Source organism: Lingula anatina, chromosome 1, assembly GCF_051362555.1.
Source record: "Lingula anatina isolate TDL-2025a chromosome 1, LinAna3.0, whole genome shotgun sequence".
Taxonomy (NCBI): domain Eukaryota; kingdom Metazoa; phylum Brachiopoda; class Lingulata; order Lingulida; family Lingulidae; genus Lingula; species Lingula anatina.
The window spans coordinates 33,789,661-33,808,960 of record NC_141767.1 but is presented as its reverse complement, the minus strand read 5'-3'; the positions used below and the strand labels follow the sequence as shown (position 1 = coordinate 33,808,960).

At 38.6% G+C, this 19,300-nt stretch overlaps 3 protein-coding genes across 12 annotated transcripts in view; 2 read left to right on the top strand and 1 right to left on the bottom strand.

Moving 5' to 3' along the window:
- Positions 1-962: 962 nt before the first annotated feature.
- Positions 963-10,023, top strand: LOC106157310 (uncharacterized). 9 transcript variants are annotated; one of them, XM_087011623.1, is made up of 7 exons: positions 3,148-3,304; positions 4,759-4,972; positions 6,577-6,633; positions 7,121-7,288; positions 7,871-7,982; positions 8,173-8,294; positions 9,459-10,023. In XM_087011623.1, exons 1-7 carry the CDS (start codon positions 3,153-3,155, stop codon positions 9,474-9,476), a joined length of 843 nt encoding a protein of 280 aa, XP_086867749.1. In that variant the 5' UTR covers positions 3,148-3,152; the 3' UTR covers positions 9,477-10,023. The 9 variants fall into 9 exon arrangements, with proteins under 9 accessions (XP_086867785.1, XP_086867783.1, XP_086867757.1 ...); XM_087011659.1 differs by lacking the exons at positions 3,148-3,304; positions 9,459-10,023 and adding an exon at positions 963-1,112 and having other exon boundaries at positions 8,173-9,388; XM_087011657.1 differs by lacking the exons at positions 3,148-3,304; positions 9,459-10,023 and adding an exon at positions 1,288-1,522 and having other exon boundaries at positions 8,173-9,388.
- On the bottom strand, positions 9,546-14,460 carry LOC106157304 (uncharacterized). Its single transcript, XM_013532920.3, has 7 exons — positions 14,293-14,460; positions 12,201-12,451; positions 11,957-12,013; positions 11,618-11,752; positions 11,104-11,289; positions 10,615-10,684; positions 9,546-10,054 (listed from the first exon to the last, which is right to left on the bottom strand). Exons 2-7 carry the CDS (start codon positions 12,414-12,416, stop codon positions 9,846-9,848), a joined length of 873 nt encoding a protein of 290 aa, XP_013388374.2. The 5' UTR covers positions 12,417-12,451; positions 14,293-14,460; the 3' UTR covers positions 9,546-9,845.
- Positions 14,402-19,300, top strand: part of LOC106156973 (uncharacterized) — an 18,603-nt gene continuing 13,704 nt past the window's right edge. For both annotated transcript variants that reach the window (XM_087011602.1, XM_087011605.1), the window contains exons 1-3: positions 14,402-14,489; positions 17,238-18,714; positions 18,967-19,117. In XM_087011602.1, the coding sequence (XP_086867728.1) occupies positions 17,285-18,714; positions 18,967-19,117 (1,581 nt within the window). In that variant the 5' untranslated portion in view covers positions 14,402-14,489; positions 17,238-17,284. The remainder of the gene's footprint in view (positions 14,490-17,237; positions 18,715-18,966; positions 19,118-19,300) is intronic.

The window sequence follows — 19,300 nt, the reverse complement described above, 5'->3', positions numbered from 1 at the left end:
TCAAAAATTGTTCGAGACTTTCAGACAAACAGGTCTGTTTGTTTCCTTAAATTGTACTATAGTACACGCAGTAATTTATCTTGGATCTAATTCGACCGGGAATTTTAGTCTCAGAATTAAGACTAATTTTCTAATAAAAAGGCTTGAGCTTCTATTCAGGTTGTTGTATTAGTATACCATCAATCAACTTCTAGAGTGGAAGCGACTTATTACAAGTACGGGGAAAACACGAGCTTTTATTAAATCTTTTTATGGGAATGGGGAAAGACAAATAGTTTTCTCTAGTACAGCTGCATTTAGCTAATACTACTCTTACTACACCGCATTTCCCATAATAGCGTTCCCTGCTTTAATACATATAGAACCAGAGGTGAATGTCCCATACAAGATCCTCGTCAAGTGCCGAACTTGAAATATGATATTGATCACCACCAAGGTCTAATCGTTTCTTACTACATGTAGGTCCACTCCCGCCAGTTTAATTAATTTCCGAAAATTTTATCAAAATCTGCCAGCAACTTTTTTTTGACAGATAGACAGACAAACATGCAGACAGGCAAACGGTAAAAAACAACCTCATTGTGGGTCATTATCACTTCACCGGTAATCGCGTTGAATGTAATATGTTGCAGGATCGATGCGGTAATACAACAGAATCGTTCTGCATGTTTTGAAATTCTTTAAAAAATAGAAGTCCTTGCTTTAATAGTACCGGTCCCCCCCCCTCCCCCCGCTCCAAGAAATCCCCAATGTTTATAGAACCTGCTGCCACTATTGTAACAAACGGTCCCTTCGATTCTACAATTTTATGATACCATATTTTCAATATTTCGTATGTCTATATATCACTTCTATTATACCGACATTCCCTGTATAATAGTATCCAATCCCTCGAGAGACAAAAACTATTTCAACAATATATGTTGCTATTATGAACGTATTAGATATACTGTCTGCAACGACTCCACAGCAACGTAACTCCACAGCGACTCCAGGAAATGTCTCGGCGGAGAAAACTCGTACAGATTTTCCTGTATCGATCTCTGCAACTGCTCTGAGACTTTGCTAAGGCACAAACGCCGAGACACTATTACACGCATATGTACTTAAAGGTAGGCCTATGTATTTTATGTCATCGTGTAAGTTCAAAAAGGGGACAGGCTTCATGTTTATTCTTGTGTATTGTTGGTTGTTATTTTAAAGGTTACCCTACTCCCACCCTTTTCAATAGCACATCTGGGTTATCCATATTTGCTAAAGGTGCCCATTTTTCTCAGGTATGTCAGCACTGTGGCAGAAGGCTCGTAAGGGAAAGAGTAGGGTGTCATTAGATATGGCCGAGGTTTGTCATACGATCTCTTGATTACTCTCTGTTTACCACCATGGCCACTGACACTAGTATTAAGACGAAAAGGTGCGTTTGAAACGAAATGCACCCCAGGGAGTAACGGAAGCCAGAGTAACCGTTGAAAAATATTGAAGGTGGGTGGTGGACGTGCGATGGAGACAGCGACCTTTAGCGGTGTGTTGCTTTTAGATTGTAAACAAGCACGTTCGATAAGATAACAATATCAACACTTTCATGATCAGTTTAGCAAAACTGCCTCAGTACGTAAGTACGTATACATACAGGTATGTACAATAAGGAAATGTGCCTGTCACAGTCGGTTATGTAGACTCACGGGTAGGTAGTCGAAACTGCAGTGATAGGGCCTATAGTTGGCTTGCATGTACGATCCATGCCTAGCATTAGTGAAACTGTTTCACGTGAAAAGCTTTTAGCTAGTGACAGTATTAAAGGTAGATACAAAGGGGGGGGGGGGGGGGGGGGGTAGAAGGGGGCTATCCCCTTTTCCCGAAACATTATATAGGATTTGACCTCATTTTTTTTATTCGTCTATTCATTTCTTTTTATCTTTGGATCTGTCACCTAACGTAAATTTAAATAGAAACAATCAAACAAAAAAAAAAAAAAAAAAAAAAAAAAGATACAAAAAAAAAATGGCAGAATATAAAAAAGATGCATAAATTTATTATCGCTTAAGTTATTAAAATCATTTGAAATGCGCACCATGTGTAAAGCAACATGTGGTGAAGAATATTGGACCCTGAGCTTCAATATCTTGTCAGTATTATTATATGGCTATTTCATTAATGACATATGAAAAAGGGATATTGGCACGAGTAACAGCTTGTGGAGCCGTATTAAATTAAATACGTTTGTCATGCATTGTACCTGCGTGTGCAGAAACTTCATCTGCATTTGAAAGGAACAGGACGATGAGGTAAGACTAGAGTTTCCTCAATTAGAAAAAAGGTGGGCTGCCATTTATATTTGATTGATAGGACGGCGTCCACGTCGTTATGTCAACATACCTTTAAAGATGCATTTGAAGTCTTTTTTTGCCACAAAAGCCGACTAAATGCCACCAGATGGTTTCATATAGTACAACTTTGAGAAATACCAAAATCCATCGTTCCATTTAACCGAAAAATGATATTTGAACGGATTTTCTGCTTGCCTTTTGTGCCTTCTAAAAACGGGACAGATAAGTAGGTCAAATTTTAGACAAAAATTTGAAGAAGGAGCAGTTAAAAGCCCTTTTATGGCTGGTCGAGTGATTGCACTCCGTTCATCCTTTGGCGTGTAGACTTTATTTGAGAGCATTCACACCGAGAAGAGCCGAGGTCAAGCAAGGCCGAGACCTAAATATGGCGGACCTACATGAAAGGAGAACCGCGTAATCTTTTAATGGTCTCTCAATGACATTCATTGACATTTATTGAGAGACCATTTAGGGATTATGACTGGACCTAGGCTCTTCACGATGTGAATGCTCTCATTGAGTAGAATAAGATACTAGTAGGAGTGGTTAATATGCGTTACTAGGAATCCATTAACGCTCAGCTAAAAATGTACCTTTAAACTCTAGACTTACAGTTCTTTATTTAGTCCACTGAAGACAGTGAATTATTAACGTCAACATGAAGTCAATTATTGTATAGTACACAGCTGGACCTAGAAGGATATAACTAGACAATGCTGACATAACTCAAGTACAGGCACCATCAGTGTAGGCCCTATAGGCACTTAATGTCTTCTACACGGAGTACAGGTAAATGTCCTATGTAGACTCACTTTACATGTGAATATGAACGTGTATTTAGACGGCATATTCCTAAACCAGTACATGCACGACTTTCCGTTGATGTGCCAATTTGATATCATGTATGTGTTTTGCTATGTAACCATGGTGATAAATGCTATCAATGAGAGCGACTGGCCTTCGTGTCATGCTGCTAGGTAGGTATACCGGATCCATTACTTTAATGTTCAGGTACATAAATGTGAGAAATGTACATTTTGTTGTTTTTTCTTGTAAATACATTGTGTGTAGGCCATCACTGAACTGATTAAAGCGCAGTAACAGAGGTGTGAATCAGACTTTCCATCCCAATAACATTATAAGTAGACGGTGGAAATGTGTGTGGATGTGTGTGTGAAATATCTAAGACATTACTTATAATAAGGTATCGGCGCAAGAACGCCATTTGAGAAGAACGTTTTGAATATAAATATTTTTTCTTTGGCGTCCATTCCCTCTGTTTCAAAATATACGAAAGTCTATTTTTTCTATCATTATTAATTTATCTTTAATTTCATTATATTCTTTTGACTCGCTATGGTACATGTATTCAAATCATATTAAAATAATGCATGACTTTGAACTCTTACAAAAATGTAGTGCATTTTCTCAGGCTCCCTATAAGCTAGAAACGATATGTAAAATTGCCATTTTAATGCAACTCTTTTTCTCAAAGAAGTAGTTGTTTATTAAAGCACATGACATCTAGAGGATTTTCAGTAGTCAACTGGTCACAAAACAAAATGAGCTTGATAAATTACAGATGGTTCCCTTTAAGTTATTGATTTTCCATCAGTGTTACCTGTTTTTCCAGACAAAATGATAAATGTGTTTTTTGTTTCGTCAGTAAATTTGACTAGCGAGAATGCCATCGCTTGTTCCATAATGCTTTCTGATTGAATTGAATCCAGAAGCAACATTGTTTTCCGAACGATTTCAGATATTGAGAATTATGAATTTTTAAAAGTAGATAAACACATCACTGCAGCAACAGCGAATGCACGGCTAAATTCAGAACGGTTTTGACAAAAGCTGTCCGAGTCCATTCTCCAGGATCCAAGCTATTGATTGCAGCTCAATAATACAGTTCATATTTTATCTTTGGGTTAAACAGATAGCACAGCAGGAAGGAGGTCGGATGAAAGAGATATGACACAGGGAATTGTAATATTAAGCTCTGTATACCTGGAATTAAGGATAAAACCTTTGTTTTATACCGATCTGAAAGTGAATGTTATTAAAAACGTTACCGTAAAGAGAAAAAAACAAACCGTAACCAAACATGGTATCAAATAAACTAAAGCCAGGAACTATTCATAACTTTGAACTGGAAGTAAAGTGCATTGACTTAACAAATCTGGACTACTAGCAGGGGATAACTATTATTTCATTCAGTATCAACAAATTATCTATATCAATAACAATTTATAATTCTACAGCTTGGGTTTATAATTACATTAATGAGATTTGGTCAGTCACATGTACTAGAGTTAGCCGCCATTTCTAACCATTGAGAGTTTCTCACTAGAAGTAAACAGTGTCATTTGTGGGATGTATGTCACTCATATTGAATTATATGTATATGTCTATATGATATGAATGTTCATTTCAGTGGAAAAATCAGAATGACCCCCACCGTGAGGAGTAAAACACAACCAGTCGTACCGGGAAGCCATGCCCGTCCTGGATTCGGAAGCCAAACATTTCGAGCAATAGCAGTGGTGCAGTTTGTTCTTGGTAGCTTGTGTATCATCGTGGGCATTGTGGATAATCTGACCAAGAGTTTTCTTGGAGAAGTTGGTCATGGCATTTGGGGAGGCTTATTGGTGTGTACCGTTATTGATAGACTGAAAAGTATTCTTCGGTGTTTGCCTTCTAGTTTTTAAATTATAATTGCAATTCTTTTTTCGTTGTGTGTGTGTGCGTGTGCGCCTACGAGCGAGCGTGTGCAGTATGCTGTTTAGAAAGCATCAAAATATGTATACTACTTAAAGGGTATTATATCCGGGATTTGCCGGACAAATCGAATTTTCCTCGAAAAAACAGTAATTTTCTCCAACCCGTGTAGCCAGTCCCATCTCTGCACATATGGTGTCGATGTTTATACCATTTCAGATGGTTCAGTTTTTTGTTTCCCAAACGTTTAGACTGCCACGTCTTCCTGTACATTTTAGAAGATAATATTGACATCATGTACTTTTATGTCAGGGGTTTAATTGTTCTTAATGTCTGAATTGAGAAAGATTAGCACATTAACGGAAGAAGTAGTCGTATAAAATTTGACATAGGGATGGTTTCAAACGCAGATAGTATACCTTAAAAGGTATTTGAATTATTTATATCGTTACAATCATTCAAATAACTAGCTCATTTAGCTTAAATGTTCCAGGTGATTCACAGACGCAATCCACTATCGATTTCCAAGTTCCTCGCTTGCACATATATATATCATATGTGTACTGCCATTATTTGCTCCTTCCTATTGGATCAATGACCTATGTATTATTCGTCTTTATTATTCAACTGTATTCTTGTCCACGATCCCATGATTAGAACTCTACTGAAGCGACCTTCTATACGTTACCAATTAATTTCTCCATAATTACCCATTGTCTCCAGGGACATGAGCAATATCCATGTTTGTCTCTATTTCAGTAAATGCCACCAGGAATGTGATACGCTATGGATGGAGTTTCTTTACGTATTTCGTGCTCTGATTTTCAATTATAAAGTATTTTTGGTTTTCCTTTTATGGTTTTCACGCAATATTGAAATCATTTTTACAATTCATTTTTCGATCATATGTGAGTGTGTGTGTGTGTGTGTTTGTGTGTGTGCGTGCGTGCGTTTGCCCCCCCCTTCCGTGAGCCAAACAGTGCGTGCATTAGAAACTTAGAAACTCTGAGTTGTTACATGATACTTACTCAGTGCTACCAAATTGTTCACTCTAGCTTGAGTGCCTATATCTAGAAAGCAACCGCTACATTGCATTGCATTGCTATCCAGTTTAGAAATGAGTTTAGAATAGAGTGATAACGAGAGGCAGTGGCGGATTTACAGTGTGGCTGCCCCCCCCCCCCCCCTTCGATTTCTGACAAAAATCACCCCAATGGTCCCCGCTTGAAATTATAATTTTGACTAGCTGAATCACAGTTCCTAACCGTATCAAATGGCACCGTTTTCCCTCTAAAATATCAAAATTTTTCTGAGCCCTTCATCGGGCCCCGAACCCCACGCCAAGGAAGGGGAGGGGAGGATCGGCTTCGCATCCTGGATCCGCCCCAGGAGGGGCTTACTACGTAGCAAACCCACCTTCCTTCTAATTATCAAACGGCATGTGTACGGGTTATATTTTGGGAAATAAGATGGATCTTCCCTTCATCTCAGTTTTTGCTTGGCCAGGTGACAATCTACCTTCATATCATTTCAGTGCGTCTCCGCAGGAGTAAGTGGCGTTTATGCGTCATCTAACAAGTCAACTAGATCGGTAGGTACATGTAGCAGAATAACTTCTAAGCGACTTACGTGAAATATACGATTCTTTGATGGAATTCTGCATGAAAATATAAATAAAAACTTTCACTGGGTAATTTTGTCATCCCAAACTATTTCAAGCAGATGAATCCATAGTAGTTCACTGAAAAAGAAACTTTTGCAATGTTTTTCCTGCAATGCTTACTACTGGCCCCCGTTTCACAAAAAACATAAGTCGGGTTTCCTGGCTAAGAGCCTGATCAAAGTAGACTTAAAGATTGTTCTGAAAGTTTCGACAATTTTCGGGTTTATGTTCTTACATGTATGTGAAACAGGATGCATAGTAGCCCTACTCTTCTTCGCCAACCGCCTCGATTTGTTTCCAAAAAAAAAAAATTTTTTTTAATAATTTATGGTTTTATCGTGCCTAATGCAAATTGTTTTATACATCTATATATATCCAGTTCTTCTCACTCACTTTGTTCTGTGTATTTTGCAAGATTCTAGTTTGCATGGTGTTGTCAACAGTGTCTGCCTTCGCAGGCATAATTGCTTTTGGGCTGACAGTCGATGCCGTGGCAAGCGAAGCCAGGAGAATCAGCTGCGCTCCTGCAGTCCCAACCCGACCACCTATGACTACAACCATTGTATGCAGATATGATTATAAAGTAAGTCTTCGAGCACAGTCAGAACAGCGGACTAACAGATCCACGGATCAAATATGGCCGACCCACTTGAATGCTTGTTGCGTGATCCCCGGGCCGCGGGGAATCTATTTGGTGCCTAATCAGGAATTAAGCGGCAAGTATTTAAGTGGGTCGCCATATTTGATCCGCAGATCTGTAAGTCCGCTGTTCTGAATGCGTTCTTACACCCTGAGTTTCAGAGGACAGTAGTGACTAACCTCTGTACTGTCCACAGACACCCTACTGTTTCCAGATTCTATGGAAACCCAGAGGCATGCTTATAAAACAGGGATGAGTTTCTCAGGGTGGGGTATTTTAGTACTCAAAGATATTAGAATCAATTAATAGACATTAATTCTAGACAATTTATCAGACATTATCTACAGTTTAGGTGAGAGGTTTAGATGATAGACATAGAGTTATTACAACTATTCCTTGTATCTGTACAATGAAAACCAGGCATTTCGTTTTTATATTTCGTCTGGGAAGTCATGGGAAATTACTCTGAAACCTACCCACATGTATTTAATTTGAATTGACATTTTTACATATATCTTTTTTCAGACGATGCACGTTGCAGTTGATTCTGTTTTGCTCCTGTTTGAATTATTGTTGATAAGCGCCTGTGTGTTAACAGCATATTTGGCCACGAAAGCCGTGTGGCCGGTGGACCTAGGTACGTCAATGCATTATTTTTGCTGTGTGCCACTCTTTTAGACCCTATATGTAACAAAACGCACTTCTCGAATGATGGTGCAGTATCATCGATCTTTCTACAAAAAACCCATCTGTTTTACATAGGATGTGTTCTTAATTGTATTATCTCCCATGGCCAGGTTCAATCGGGATTTTATTTTCATCTTCAGGGCGTTTTGGTCAAACATTCCCTACAGAAACTACGACCAGTGGAAATGGAGCAACCGTTTCAAATGGGTCCGCCCTTACAACAGAACCCGCAGATGTGGAGAGGGATCCGGAAATGCAACCTGTGAGCACTAACGGGACAGCTGTCTCCTTTAAGAAGGAGTCTGAAACGAATTCTGTCAAAACTAATTCAGAAGAAAATAAAAACGACACTGGCAAAACGGAGGATATTAATTCTGCATCGATAAAAGTCGATATCGAAGAAGAAACATGGCGCATTTAAAGAACATGGGGATAAAATTTACACAAACTCCGACGACTGAGATTTGAAATAGCCCGGGTGTGTTCTTTGATGGATGAGTATTATAAAATTGTGAAGACCTCACTGTTTTAAATTCTCAATATGTTGGAGAAACCACCACTGCCTTGCAATACAGAACATATCTCCAATATAAAGATTTGCCACGCAGGTTTTTTCCTGTGTTTTAACGTCGCCCTCTCGTCCATCATACACATCCTGCTGAGAATAGAATCCGGATGACGATTCAGTTTGACTGATTCAATTTAATAAAACTGAAAATTAACAATATGGAAATTTGCCGGTGCTCCTTCTATTTAAAAATAACTGTTTTAATAATAACTATAATTATTATTGCGTTATCAATTGCTAGTCCCAACTAGCACAATTGTAGTTTTTAATTATTGTAAAGATGTAGTGTTTTATAATGAAATTTACAGCACTTGATTTGCACACAAATCAGGCTTGCCTGAGAAAACTTCACCATCCTGATATGGGACTTCAAAAGGTACAGAACCAAGGAAACAATTTACAGTTGGGCATGCCATGAAGATATTATTTACATCCTCAGGCACACATTTTACATTGCACATTGTACAAAGCGCCCCGGTGTTACCCTCCACCAGGGTGGCAGATATTTTAGGTAAATTTTCCAAAAGCCAGAGCACCAAACGACCGTCTATTTATCTAAAGACACATCTGTGAATATATTGTGAAAAATAAATCTGTCGTCTTGGTAGAGGGTACCCCGGTATCGCGTACCAGTCCCCCATTGTTTGGCTTCCTTTGGTTTGCACAGGTGAACCCCGTCCTAGATTTTGACCCAATTACGTCACGCTAACCCTAATCTGTACGAACCTAATGGAGGCCAGACTCTTTGTTATATGGACCCTCAGTTCCTTCACACAAGGGAGCCGGGGGTCCCGGGGGGGGGGGGGGGGGGGGGGACTGGTACGAATGCTGAACTTTATTATTGCTTATTGCTTACAGGCTCTTCCGGACATTTGAGGCCCGATGACTACCTTAGAGCTTCTGGATTGATCTTATCTCTGGAAAGAATGAAGAAGGAACAAGATATGATATCCAAACACTTGGTTTTATTAAGATACCAAATTAAGCACCCGCAACCGAAATAAAAAACAGTATTTAGCGTATTTCTTTTCAAAAGAATTCACAAATTTCGAATTTTAAGGGTGTGTAATATTTCATGCTCTTTACGTGACGTTTCGTAATGTTTAGTCAAAAATATTTCCAGCAATTTGATTTTTAAAAAAATAGTACAAAAAGCATCCTTAATAGTTAACATCATTTATACGGTTACTGTATAGTTGAATTTCATATTTGAACAAGCGAACGCCAAGAATGAATAATGCCTTTCTAAATTTTGTTTTCATTTTGGCTATTCTGGTACTTTGTAATATCGAAGGGCTCTGACGAACCACTTGGGACTTTGTATATGGCCTCGTTGTAAGATGGCGGAAGGCCTGGTGTGGACTGGGAGCCCATTGCATCTTGGGAATCATTTGTGGGCGAGGGGAGCACGGAAGAACAGCCAGGCTGGCTTGGAGCCAGATTCATCAACATACCTAAAATCGAAAATAATGCAGTTTTAAGTTTGTTGTACAATGGTGACGAAAAAATTACATTCGTTTCACTAAATATGACATTTGTGAACACTTACATTTTAGCTACATAGGCCTATATACCAAATATTAAGCATATATCTTTTGTTCATTTCAGTATCAAATATAAAAAGAAATATCGCTCTGTCCTGCAATGTTCTCTCCCCTTAAAATAATAATAATAATAATAATAATAATAATAATGAAACAAGTATCGAATAAAAAATATATTACTGCATTAAAAATATAGAGTAAAGCCATCACACACCACGAAGACCTTTGTTACACCTAAAGTGAACACAAAATAACTTTTGTCATGAGACTAAAACTTTCTCACTATCTCATAGATATGTAGTATGTGTGAATAGCGTGCACAGCGAATTTAACATGGTCATCTAGAACAACTACCTCGCTTAAACGTAACACTCAGAGGCTTAAAGTTCAAATAAAATAGTCAGTGCACAGTAACACGCCAATCCAGTTCTTGCGTTGCGAAGAGAGGAATATTTACTCCATTATATTACCTGGTTGTGGCACGATGAACGCGGATGAAGCAGGGACAGTATAAACCACATATGGAGACAGCTGTGAACCCTGTAGAGATGAGAACGAAAAACAGCTATGAAAGAATGAAGAAGTGCCAACTTAAACAATTTTATAAAGTAAAAATTTAATCAAATAGTATTCATTTATTTATGTAATTTATATATTCATAATGAATTGCGTATAATAGGTTACTCTAGAAGCTCTAGATCTAATCTTTAATCGGCACTATCGCCACAATATATTTAAACATATTACAAACATTAAAACATATTCTGGTGGATTAGTAAATTTGATACAATAATGATATACATATAGTAAAATTTCAGAAAATAATATTCATTTGTTCATATAATCTATTGCGTGTAAGAGGTGACAATGTAAAACCACAGAGCCGAACCGTATCTATTCGGCACTGTCGCGATGATACACATCTTCAAACTTGAAACATATTCTGGTGGACCACGTACCGATTGCATCACTGATCCTGGGTTGTCGGTTGTTCTCCGTTTGTATGCTATGCAGACTGAGAACAGGCCGAGAAGTGCCTCGCACCCGCCAACAACTGCCAGGAACACATTGACAGAATGGTTCTGCGATTCATTCGGATGGTCGACAGAAGGTCCATGAATCTGGGCGTGATAGAAATGCTCCCCCTAAAAGATGCAGTGAATCAATTTTAAGTTAATCTACCCTTGAATAATTTACAAGGAGGACAAAAAGTAAAAAGATCGTAAATACATTTGATCACACTGTCAAACATCTTAATTTGTTGATGAATCTATAAAAGATTTCACAATTTTCCAACATAATTATTTGCAACATTTAACAATTATGTTTTATGGTATGGCGTAAACCTGAGCTAATCAGCTCAAGCTGTTGATTTGATCCTGGGGGGAAGATTTATAGGCACCACACGTATATTAATTTGGTGGCGTGGATTTGACATACTTACTAAATAAGGGTAAAGTTTGCCTCACTTACATCGTCGTCATGCCCAAAGACATGGTGAATCCAGACGGGACCGCCGGTCTGCCTAATAGCTCCGTGGGCACACAGAATCACGGTGAGCATCGCAACTAGCACCGAGGCAATGGACATTATCAAGAAGGCAGTAACCTGAGGAGGTCCAAACAATAAATTAATCAATCAATAAAATAAATAATAATAATAATAATAATAATGATTTTTTAGTCTTTTGCCAGATATGATAATTTGATATGGCATTATGAAATGTATTGTAACAATTTTAATACACCTGCGCTTTGTGGCCTTGTGATGTTATACTTTAAACTTAATATTTTCATTAATCATATAATATACCTTATATTTCTTCGTCAAAAGTGATGCCGAATACCCACAGCAACCCGTTACGATAAACTGAAAAGGACATAAAATAGAAAGAATTATACCTACATCTAAAGTTTAACCCAATCCAGATCATACGATCAGTGATTAATAACAATTTTCTCTTTTAAATATTCCATATGTAGTTTTACAATTATTTTTAATATTTAATCAATAATGACACAACTTGTAAAGTTCTGGTAGTTTTTTTTTTCCTTACCAAAACACCGCCCCACAGCCCAATCCCGAGGTGACTCCATGGAGCTCGCTGTTGTATGGCCAATCCGGCCAACACAATACAAAGGATCCCAAATGTCACATGCACACCCCCGACAATGCGATACGTGTTCTTGTTCGGGAAACGCCTGTCGGGTCTCTGGACCAGTGCTGTGCGCTCTTGGGGAGGGGGTAAAATACGGATTTCGTTGGTCGCCATCGTGTGAAGCTTGTCCGGCAACCGCAGTGAGAAACCTATATCCAAAATAAGAAACATTTTGTTTTATTATTGATAAGGACACAGGAACGGATTGATTGGAGAAAAAATGAAGAAGAGGAATAACGTAGAGCCGTATTCAGAGATCATGCAATCAGTGATTAATAACAATTTTCTTTTTTAAAAATTCCGTTTGTAGTTTTACATCGTATGAGGCTTGTCCGACTACTGTAGTGAGAAACCTACATACAAAATAAGAAACTTTTGTTTGATTATTGACAAGGCAATACGAACCAATTCATCAGAAAAGCATGAGAAATGATGAAGAGGAGGAAAAGCACAGTCCCGTTTTTCGCATAAAGCCGCATGTCGCAGACGCAACGCATTTTGCTATGAAAAAAAACTATGTTGATACGCAGGATTACGACGCATTTTGCAAACACTTTTTGCTAAGTCACAGAAACGATTTGAAAAAACTATAGGGATATTAGACTATTTTGGTCTGTGGCTGTAGACTGAGGTTAGATGAATATGGGAGTGAGGGACCTGCCTTAACACAGTTCATCGTTACGGTTTCACTGAATATTAAACTGAATCTTTTCATTTCTTTGAATTTCCGTCCTTGTAATCTCACATTGAATCCCGACGATTTGTCTAAATATTATCATTTCAATTTAGTGTCAAAACTTGTCACGATTAGAAGGTATTGGGGTCTTAATATAAAAATGACTTTGGGGGATGGTGCATGATTATCGGGTTTTGCAATGTTTGTCAACATTTTCCTACAAATGTAAATTGCACGAAGAAAAATGACACGACTTGTCTCTGAAGGTCCAATTTCCTTAATGCGACGTCACTGAGTGATTTCTCAAAGCTCGTGAGTTTAATATAACGAGCGCGTGCACGCAATGTAGCCCTTGACTGTGACAGGAGTTGAATGTTACTCAAGAAAAAATAATATTTTATTATCTATTTTTCTCCAGTGGAATGTACTTTATTCCAGCCTATTAAGATAAAGTATCAAAGCTAACGACAGTTCATTTTCCAGATGTATAATAAAAAGCATATATAAAAGTCAAAAGATTTTTAAAAGCTAAGAGAGATAGACCACTTTCAGGAAAAGGGATTACAAGCGAGTTATACGTGAACGCTTGTCCTCCTGCCTCATTGTAATTCATTATCCAGATGCATAGAGTAACCCCTGGCATTTAACACGTAACACACCAGCTATCTCAAAATCTCCCTGTATAATTTCGCTGTAATAAGAACACGGAGATCTTGTCGCGTTCACGTTTTAAAACGTGGATGCCAAGTCACGAAAATGAATATTTCATCAACTGTGGCCGAGTTGGGCTACTCCATAAAATTAGCAATACTATTTAAGTGATAATGTCGACCAAAACGCGTGTTAAATATTCTATAGTCACTGTTATGTTATAGACGTGATGGGCGGTGGAAGAAGCCAGTGACTTAGTTTGATTAATGAAATAATGTCATGAATACTTAAAAAAAGCCTCGAATCTGCTCTGGACGAAGTCAGTAACTAGAAGCAGTTTTTAGTTGTCAAAATCTATTTTGAAAAGAGCGACCCGCAATTACAAATAATATGTTTTCTTCATATGGTTATGGTCCCATAAACACTTTGACCACTTGGTCTTCAAACCAGACATTTACATCAACCCGGGTAACTGAAAACATCGGTTAGGTATGCGTAGTAGTGCTCAAAGCAATATGCATGAAGTTAACTATCTTCCAGAACCACCAAAGAATGCGGATCTCCCTTGAAATATTACGTTTAAATGTATTCTACAGCCTCGTTGAAAACTGGATTTGCGTACATTATCCACGATGAACGAGGCAAATTTGAGAAGTCTCTTACCTTTCTCTCCGTGCCTCCTCACAGCATGCTGATGTTGTTATCACTGCCCCGACTCGGTGAGTTGCGTGTCATGCGCAGCGTTCATCAACATAAATCTGTCCCATATGCTGATTCATCTATCCTCTTTATGTTCACTTTCAACTATCAGAGCGCACTTAAACAATGCAGCGCTGAGACGGGGAGTAAATTAAAGAGATGTAGGTATTATGTCTTTATCTACATCTCCAGGTTGGTTATATTGGTAAAATTTGGAAAAAAAATGTTTGAATTAAAGCATGTTAGGTTATTTCTTTTTAGTTAGTCTACCAGCATTTAGAAACTATAGTGCATGGAAGAAGTAAAAACAATTGAACATGTGAATAAGATATATCCTACGGATTTTTTGTTCGCACCTGTTCAAACACTTGTGTGACTGCAAAGTACGTAGTAAAATCGGCACCGTTTTATTTTTGATTGGAGAAGGGGGTGGCGAATGCATGCTTACACTCGTACAAAATTCAGATGCAATGTACATGTTATTATGTACTATAAAAGAAAAAAGAGTACTTTATTTTTAGACCTTGTTGTGGAAATTCCTTTTCTTAAAACTTACTACAGTAGATCTATGACCTCAAAGAGACATAAATCACACCTGTGTATCTCCGAGAGAGGTCTGATATATAGTATATGCACGTTCCATTGTAACATGTTGCCGGAGAGAAGACCCTAGGCTACAAAACAAGTGGAAAGGGTCTTTCAATGGTATATTCCAACACATTTTGCACACAAGTTCTCTTTATACGATATCGAATAGTGAAATTTACACCCTTACTAATTTTGCTTGCTTAGTATAAAATGTGTTAGCGAGGAGTTCTGTCGTAACTCCTTGATGTTAGAGATGTAGAAAACGTGACCATTTCAAACTTTGTTTAACCTGCGCCTTATATATATATTAAGTGGTGCGCATGTTATGTTGATCTCTATCTGACACAATAATTTAAAATTACTCAAATAGAAAAGTTGGATATCACATAGGGCTTTAGCCTCAGGGCCAAGCAAATGAAAACATCTTATTCATTAGTTGTATTTCAAAACAATCCAACGTCATATTTTCTGTCTAAATATTTTGCAAAGCTTGTTGTCTTCCTTGTTCCTCTGGATTTTTTCAAAAGAAAAGTTATTATTCACCCTACCCCACTTTCAAGCGGTGAAAACCAAGTGAGTAGGGGTGCCACGTGACAGCATTTATTTGACCCAATAAAGAAGTCAAAAGGGCGGTCAAGACGATGAAGAAACTTTTTAGCACATGCATGACGAGGTATAAAAAGGCAAAGGGTGCACGACACAAGGTTTGCAAGGATAGAAATAAGATATTACAGGGCCGTAGCCTGAGCAAAATCCCAGGGGGGGCAGTAAGCGGACACGAGGGGGCGAAGCCCCCAAGGGGGGAGGGTGTGGGAGGGGGTCACCCCCTCCCAGGGTGTGGAAAAATGTTTAAAAACTGTATGTATAATACTGCATTCTGGTGCATTTTAACTGTTATTTATTGCTCAATCAGAAGTAAGAAATTGTGGGTTCATTTTGCCATAAGTACAGTCATTTTTTCAACACAACACGCCCACTGGACTTCATTTCGTAGATTGTCCCAGGATTAGGAATAAAGTTTCTTCCTCTGTGGACAAGCAAGAGAGCCAATCCGCTAAGGCGTGCCTCTGCCTGCTTTTTTTTTTTACCTCAAATCCCAGGGGGGGCAGCTGCCCCCCCTGCCCCCCCGGAGGCTACGGCCCTGTATTAATAGAACAGACCTTGGCATGCCAACAAAGGAAATAGATGTGATAAAGTTGAGACCTTGCACGAGTCAAACGATGCAATGGTTCCATTGCACTGGTACCGGTACTTGGTCCATTTGGTAACATAATAAAAGAAATACCATTTTACCTTGCAGAGGTGCTTTGTAGAACAAAAAACCTGAAGTTGATAAAAATAATGATGCACAAAATAGACTACTGTCAAAATATAATATTATGCTTAAAAGCAAATTCAACACGTAAGTTTTAATTATGCACAACAGGTAAAACGGATGTAAGGCTTCAGGCCTATGAGAATTCACAATTTGAAACAGCCAGATTAAGACAAGGTGATGTTTTTAGTTATAGACCAGTAAATGTTTTTTTTATATCTGCTTTTCTAAGTGTTCTTTTTGAGTAGTATCTATTATGGTGGGAAGTTAAATTAATAAAGGTCTTCTTTCATCTTCGTGAGATTGCGATCAGTCATTCCATTTTCACAGGAGATGCAGCCATCAATTGCTAAAACTAAAAACTTTTTCTAATTCTGGAACTTTATAAACTAGAGATCCCGTGTTTATTTAAAATTGTAGAGTTTATCAAGCACAAAACTGGAGGTGGTGTTTTTTTAAGTTTAGAAGTTACGTTATTTCAAAAAGTACAACGTTGCAGTGCACAGTGCTACATACACTAGGTTCGGGGAGGCAAAATTGGATGAGGAACTTTTGTGAATTTTGATTTAATATGGGTTCATTGAGGAAAACTACATACAGTGTATCTCTACCTACTTTTGGCATGAAACACGTGTCAGGGATGGAATTCTGTTCACATAACAGGCTGAGATCAGGGGCGGATTTAGGCCGTCTTCTGGGTCTTCCGGAAGACGGTCAGATTTTAAAGTTTACACTGACGGGTATCTAATATATTCTGTCGGAAGACGGTCAAAAATGGAGGATGGATTAACAAAAATAATTTGGAAGACTGTCAGAAAATATCTCTGGATCCGCCCCTGGAGATAGTACAAAACCCCTTATCTTACAGATATATACTAGTAAACATATATCTCTATATATCAGTTGTTCAATTTTAAGGGATTGATAAATGAAGCATTCATTTGTGTTATTTAAATTCAAAAATAACTATTTTAATCAAACACTGACTGCATTCTTCTTGCTCCAGGAGAGCATCCAGTACAGCTCTAGGCCACTAAAATCTTCCGACTCGAGATGTCATCAAAGAAGTTTGCAGATGCAATAGCCAAGGCACAAAATCTCAAGCTGGGGATTGACCCGAAGGCAGCTGCTCTGCTTGAACTTGATTTTCTGGCTCGTGTGAACCAGTTCCCAAACTTATATGGTGGACCTGTAGTCAGACGTGCCATTCAGCGATATGAGGAATTATGGTTGCCACTTGCTGCAAGGCTCAAAGGCCAAAAGATTGCCGCTCCTCTTGATGTTGCCTGGGTATGGCACTGCCACATGCTGTCCCCCCTCAAATACAGAGAGGATTGCATGGCACTTGTAAACTCAGTCATACACCATCATCTGCTCAGTGACCAAGAGAGAAGTGATTGTTTGCTGAAGACCAAAGGTTTCTGGATACAGGAATATGGTCCAGATGTCCCATTTGCAGTGGACTTGACAGATGATATTTCACCATCCTATGATTACCAAACAAAATGTTCTTACAATTTAGAGGCAGCCATTGAAAGGCAGAGTGTGTTCTATTATCAGGTATCCCTCCCCCATTATAGATCCTGGACCTTCTTAGAGAAGGCTGTTCAGCGTTACAAAATGTATTTGTATTTGAAACAACAAAATCCTGATGCCTTTCTTGTCCCCTGCTATGACATTGACCTTGTCTGGCATGCACACCAGGTACATCCACACATCTACCAAAGAGACACAGTCAACATCTTGACCAAAATGCTAAACCATGACGATACTGTTAATGATCGCAGCGAGGGATCCAAGCTTGACAGAGCAAATAAACTGACAAGAAGACTTTGGCGGGCTTTATTTGGTGAAAGCATTGCACAACCTGGCTGTATGTTCCGTGGGTCTCCACCAGAGGGAAAACTTGTTGCCATGACGGCCACACAGGTCAGCAGTATCACCTCCAAACACACTCATGTCACCATCACAGAGGCTGTTGCCATCAACATCCCACCTAGCATCCAAGACGGGAAGGTCAAAATTTTCCTCTGTAACCTTCCTTTACCCAGTATACCCTCAGAAAAGGTCTTCAAGAGAGCACGCAAGCACATTGTGTCACTGAAAATACCACCTGGCAGATTTAAGGCAAAGCATTTTTTCTATGACACAGGAAAGCACCCCTACCTTATTCTCCAGGCCATTAACACCACAAGGGATTGGTGTGGCTGTGGCAGGGAGGAGATTGGGCTCAGTCAGCACCCTCTGGCATATCTTGTAGAGGACCACCATCTTTCTCTGAATGTTAGGTTTCCAGAAGATTTGAAGGTCCAGCTTGAGATCGACATTGGTCAGCTCCAGCCAGGTCCAGCTGTCCTACATGTAGTGGCTGACAAATTTGTTAATGCTGTAATGCCAGAGAACCTAGAGTCCATGTGGGGTCCCACACCACTGACTTCACTGCCCTCTGGTGTACAGAATACATGTGTGATAGCATCACATAGGTGAGATGAAGCATAATGTCCACTTCAATACCTATATTTTATTGGTGATTTTAACTACTACGTAACTCAGAACCTAGTTGTTTATTTTGTTTTATTTTCTAATTTTTTAAGAAAATAGAAAGTCAACGCACTGTACTGGTACATGTATTCTTATTAAATGTTTGTTTGCATGATATTGACAGTAAATAGCATTTTCAGTTTTTTATCAGTATCCAGTAATATTTCTGACATATTGATATATTTTTAATTCAGGATATTCAATCATTATGAGAAACTGTGCTTCACTTGTCGTATAATCCACTGTGAATCACTGTTGATGTCTGCAGTGCAGGTGTTCTATGAGAACAAAATGGTTGCTTTGGGTCACCTCATTGACACCGACCAGTTACCAAGCGAAATACAGGTCAGGGGGATAAAACAGTTCAGTTACAGTACTAAGTGAAGCTAAGTGCAGCTGGAGGCTAGGAAAGTCCCATTGGGTATTTTCAGTTTCGAGTAGTTAAATTAATTACTAGGAAAGTAATATGTTTTCCCAGTTTGCATGTTTGTGTGACAGATTGCAGATATTAACAAGCATTTTTTTCTA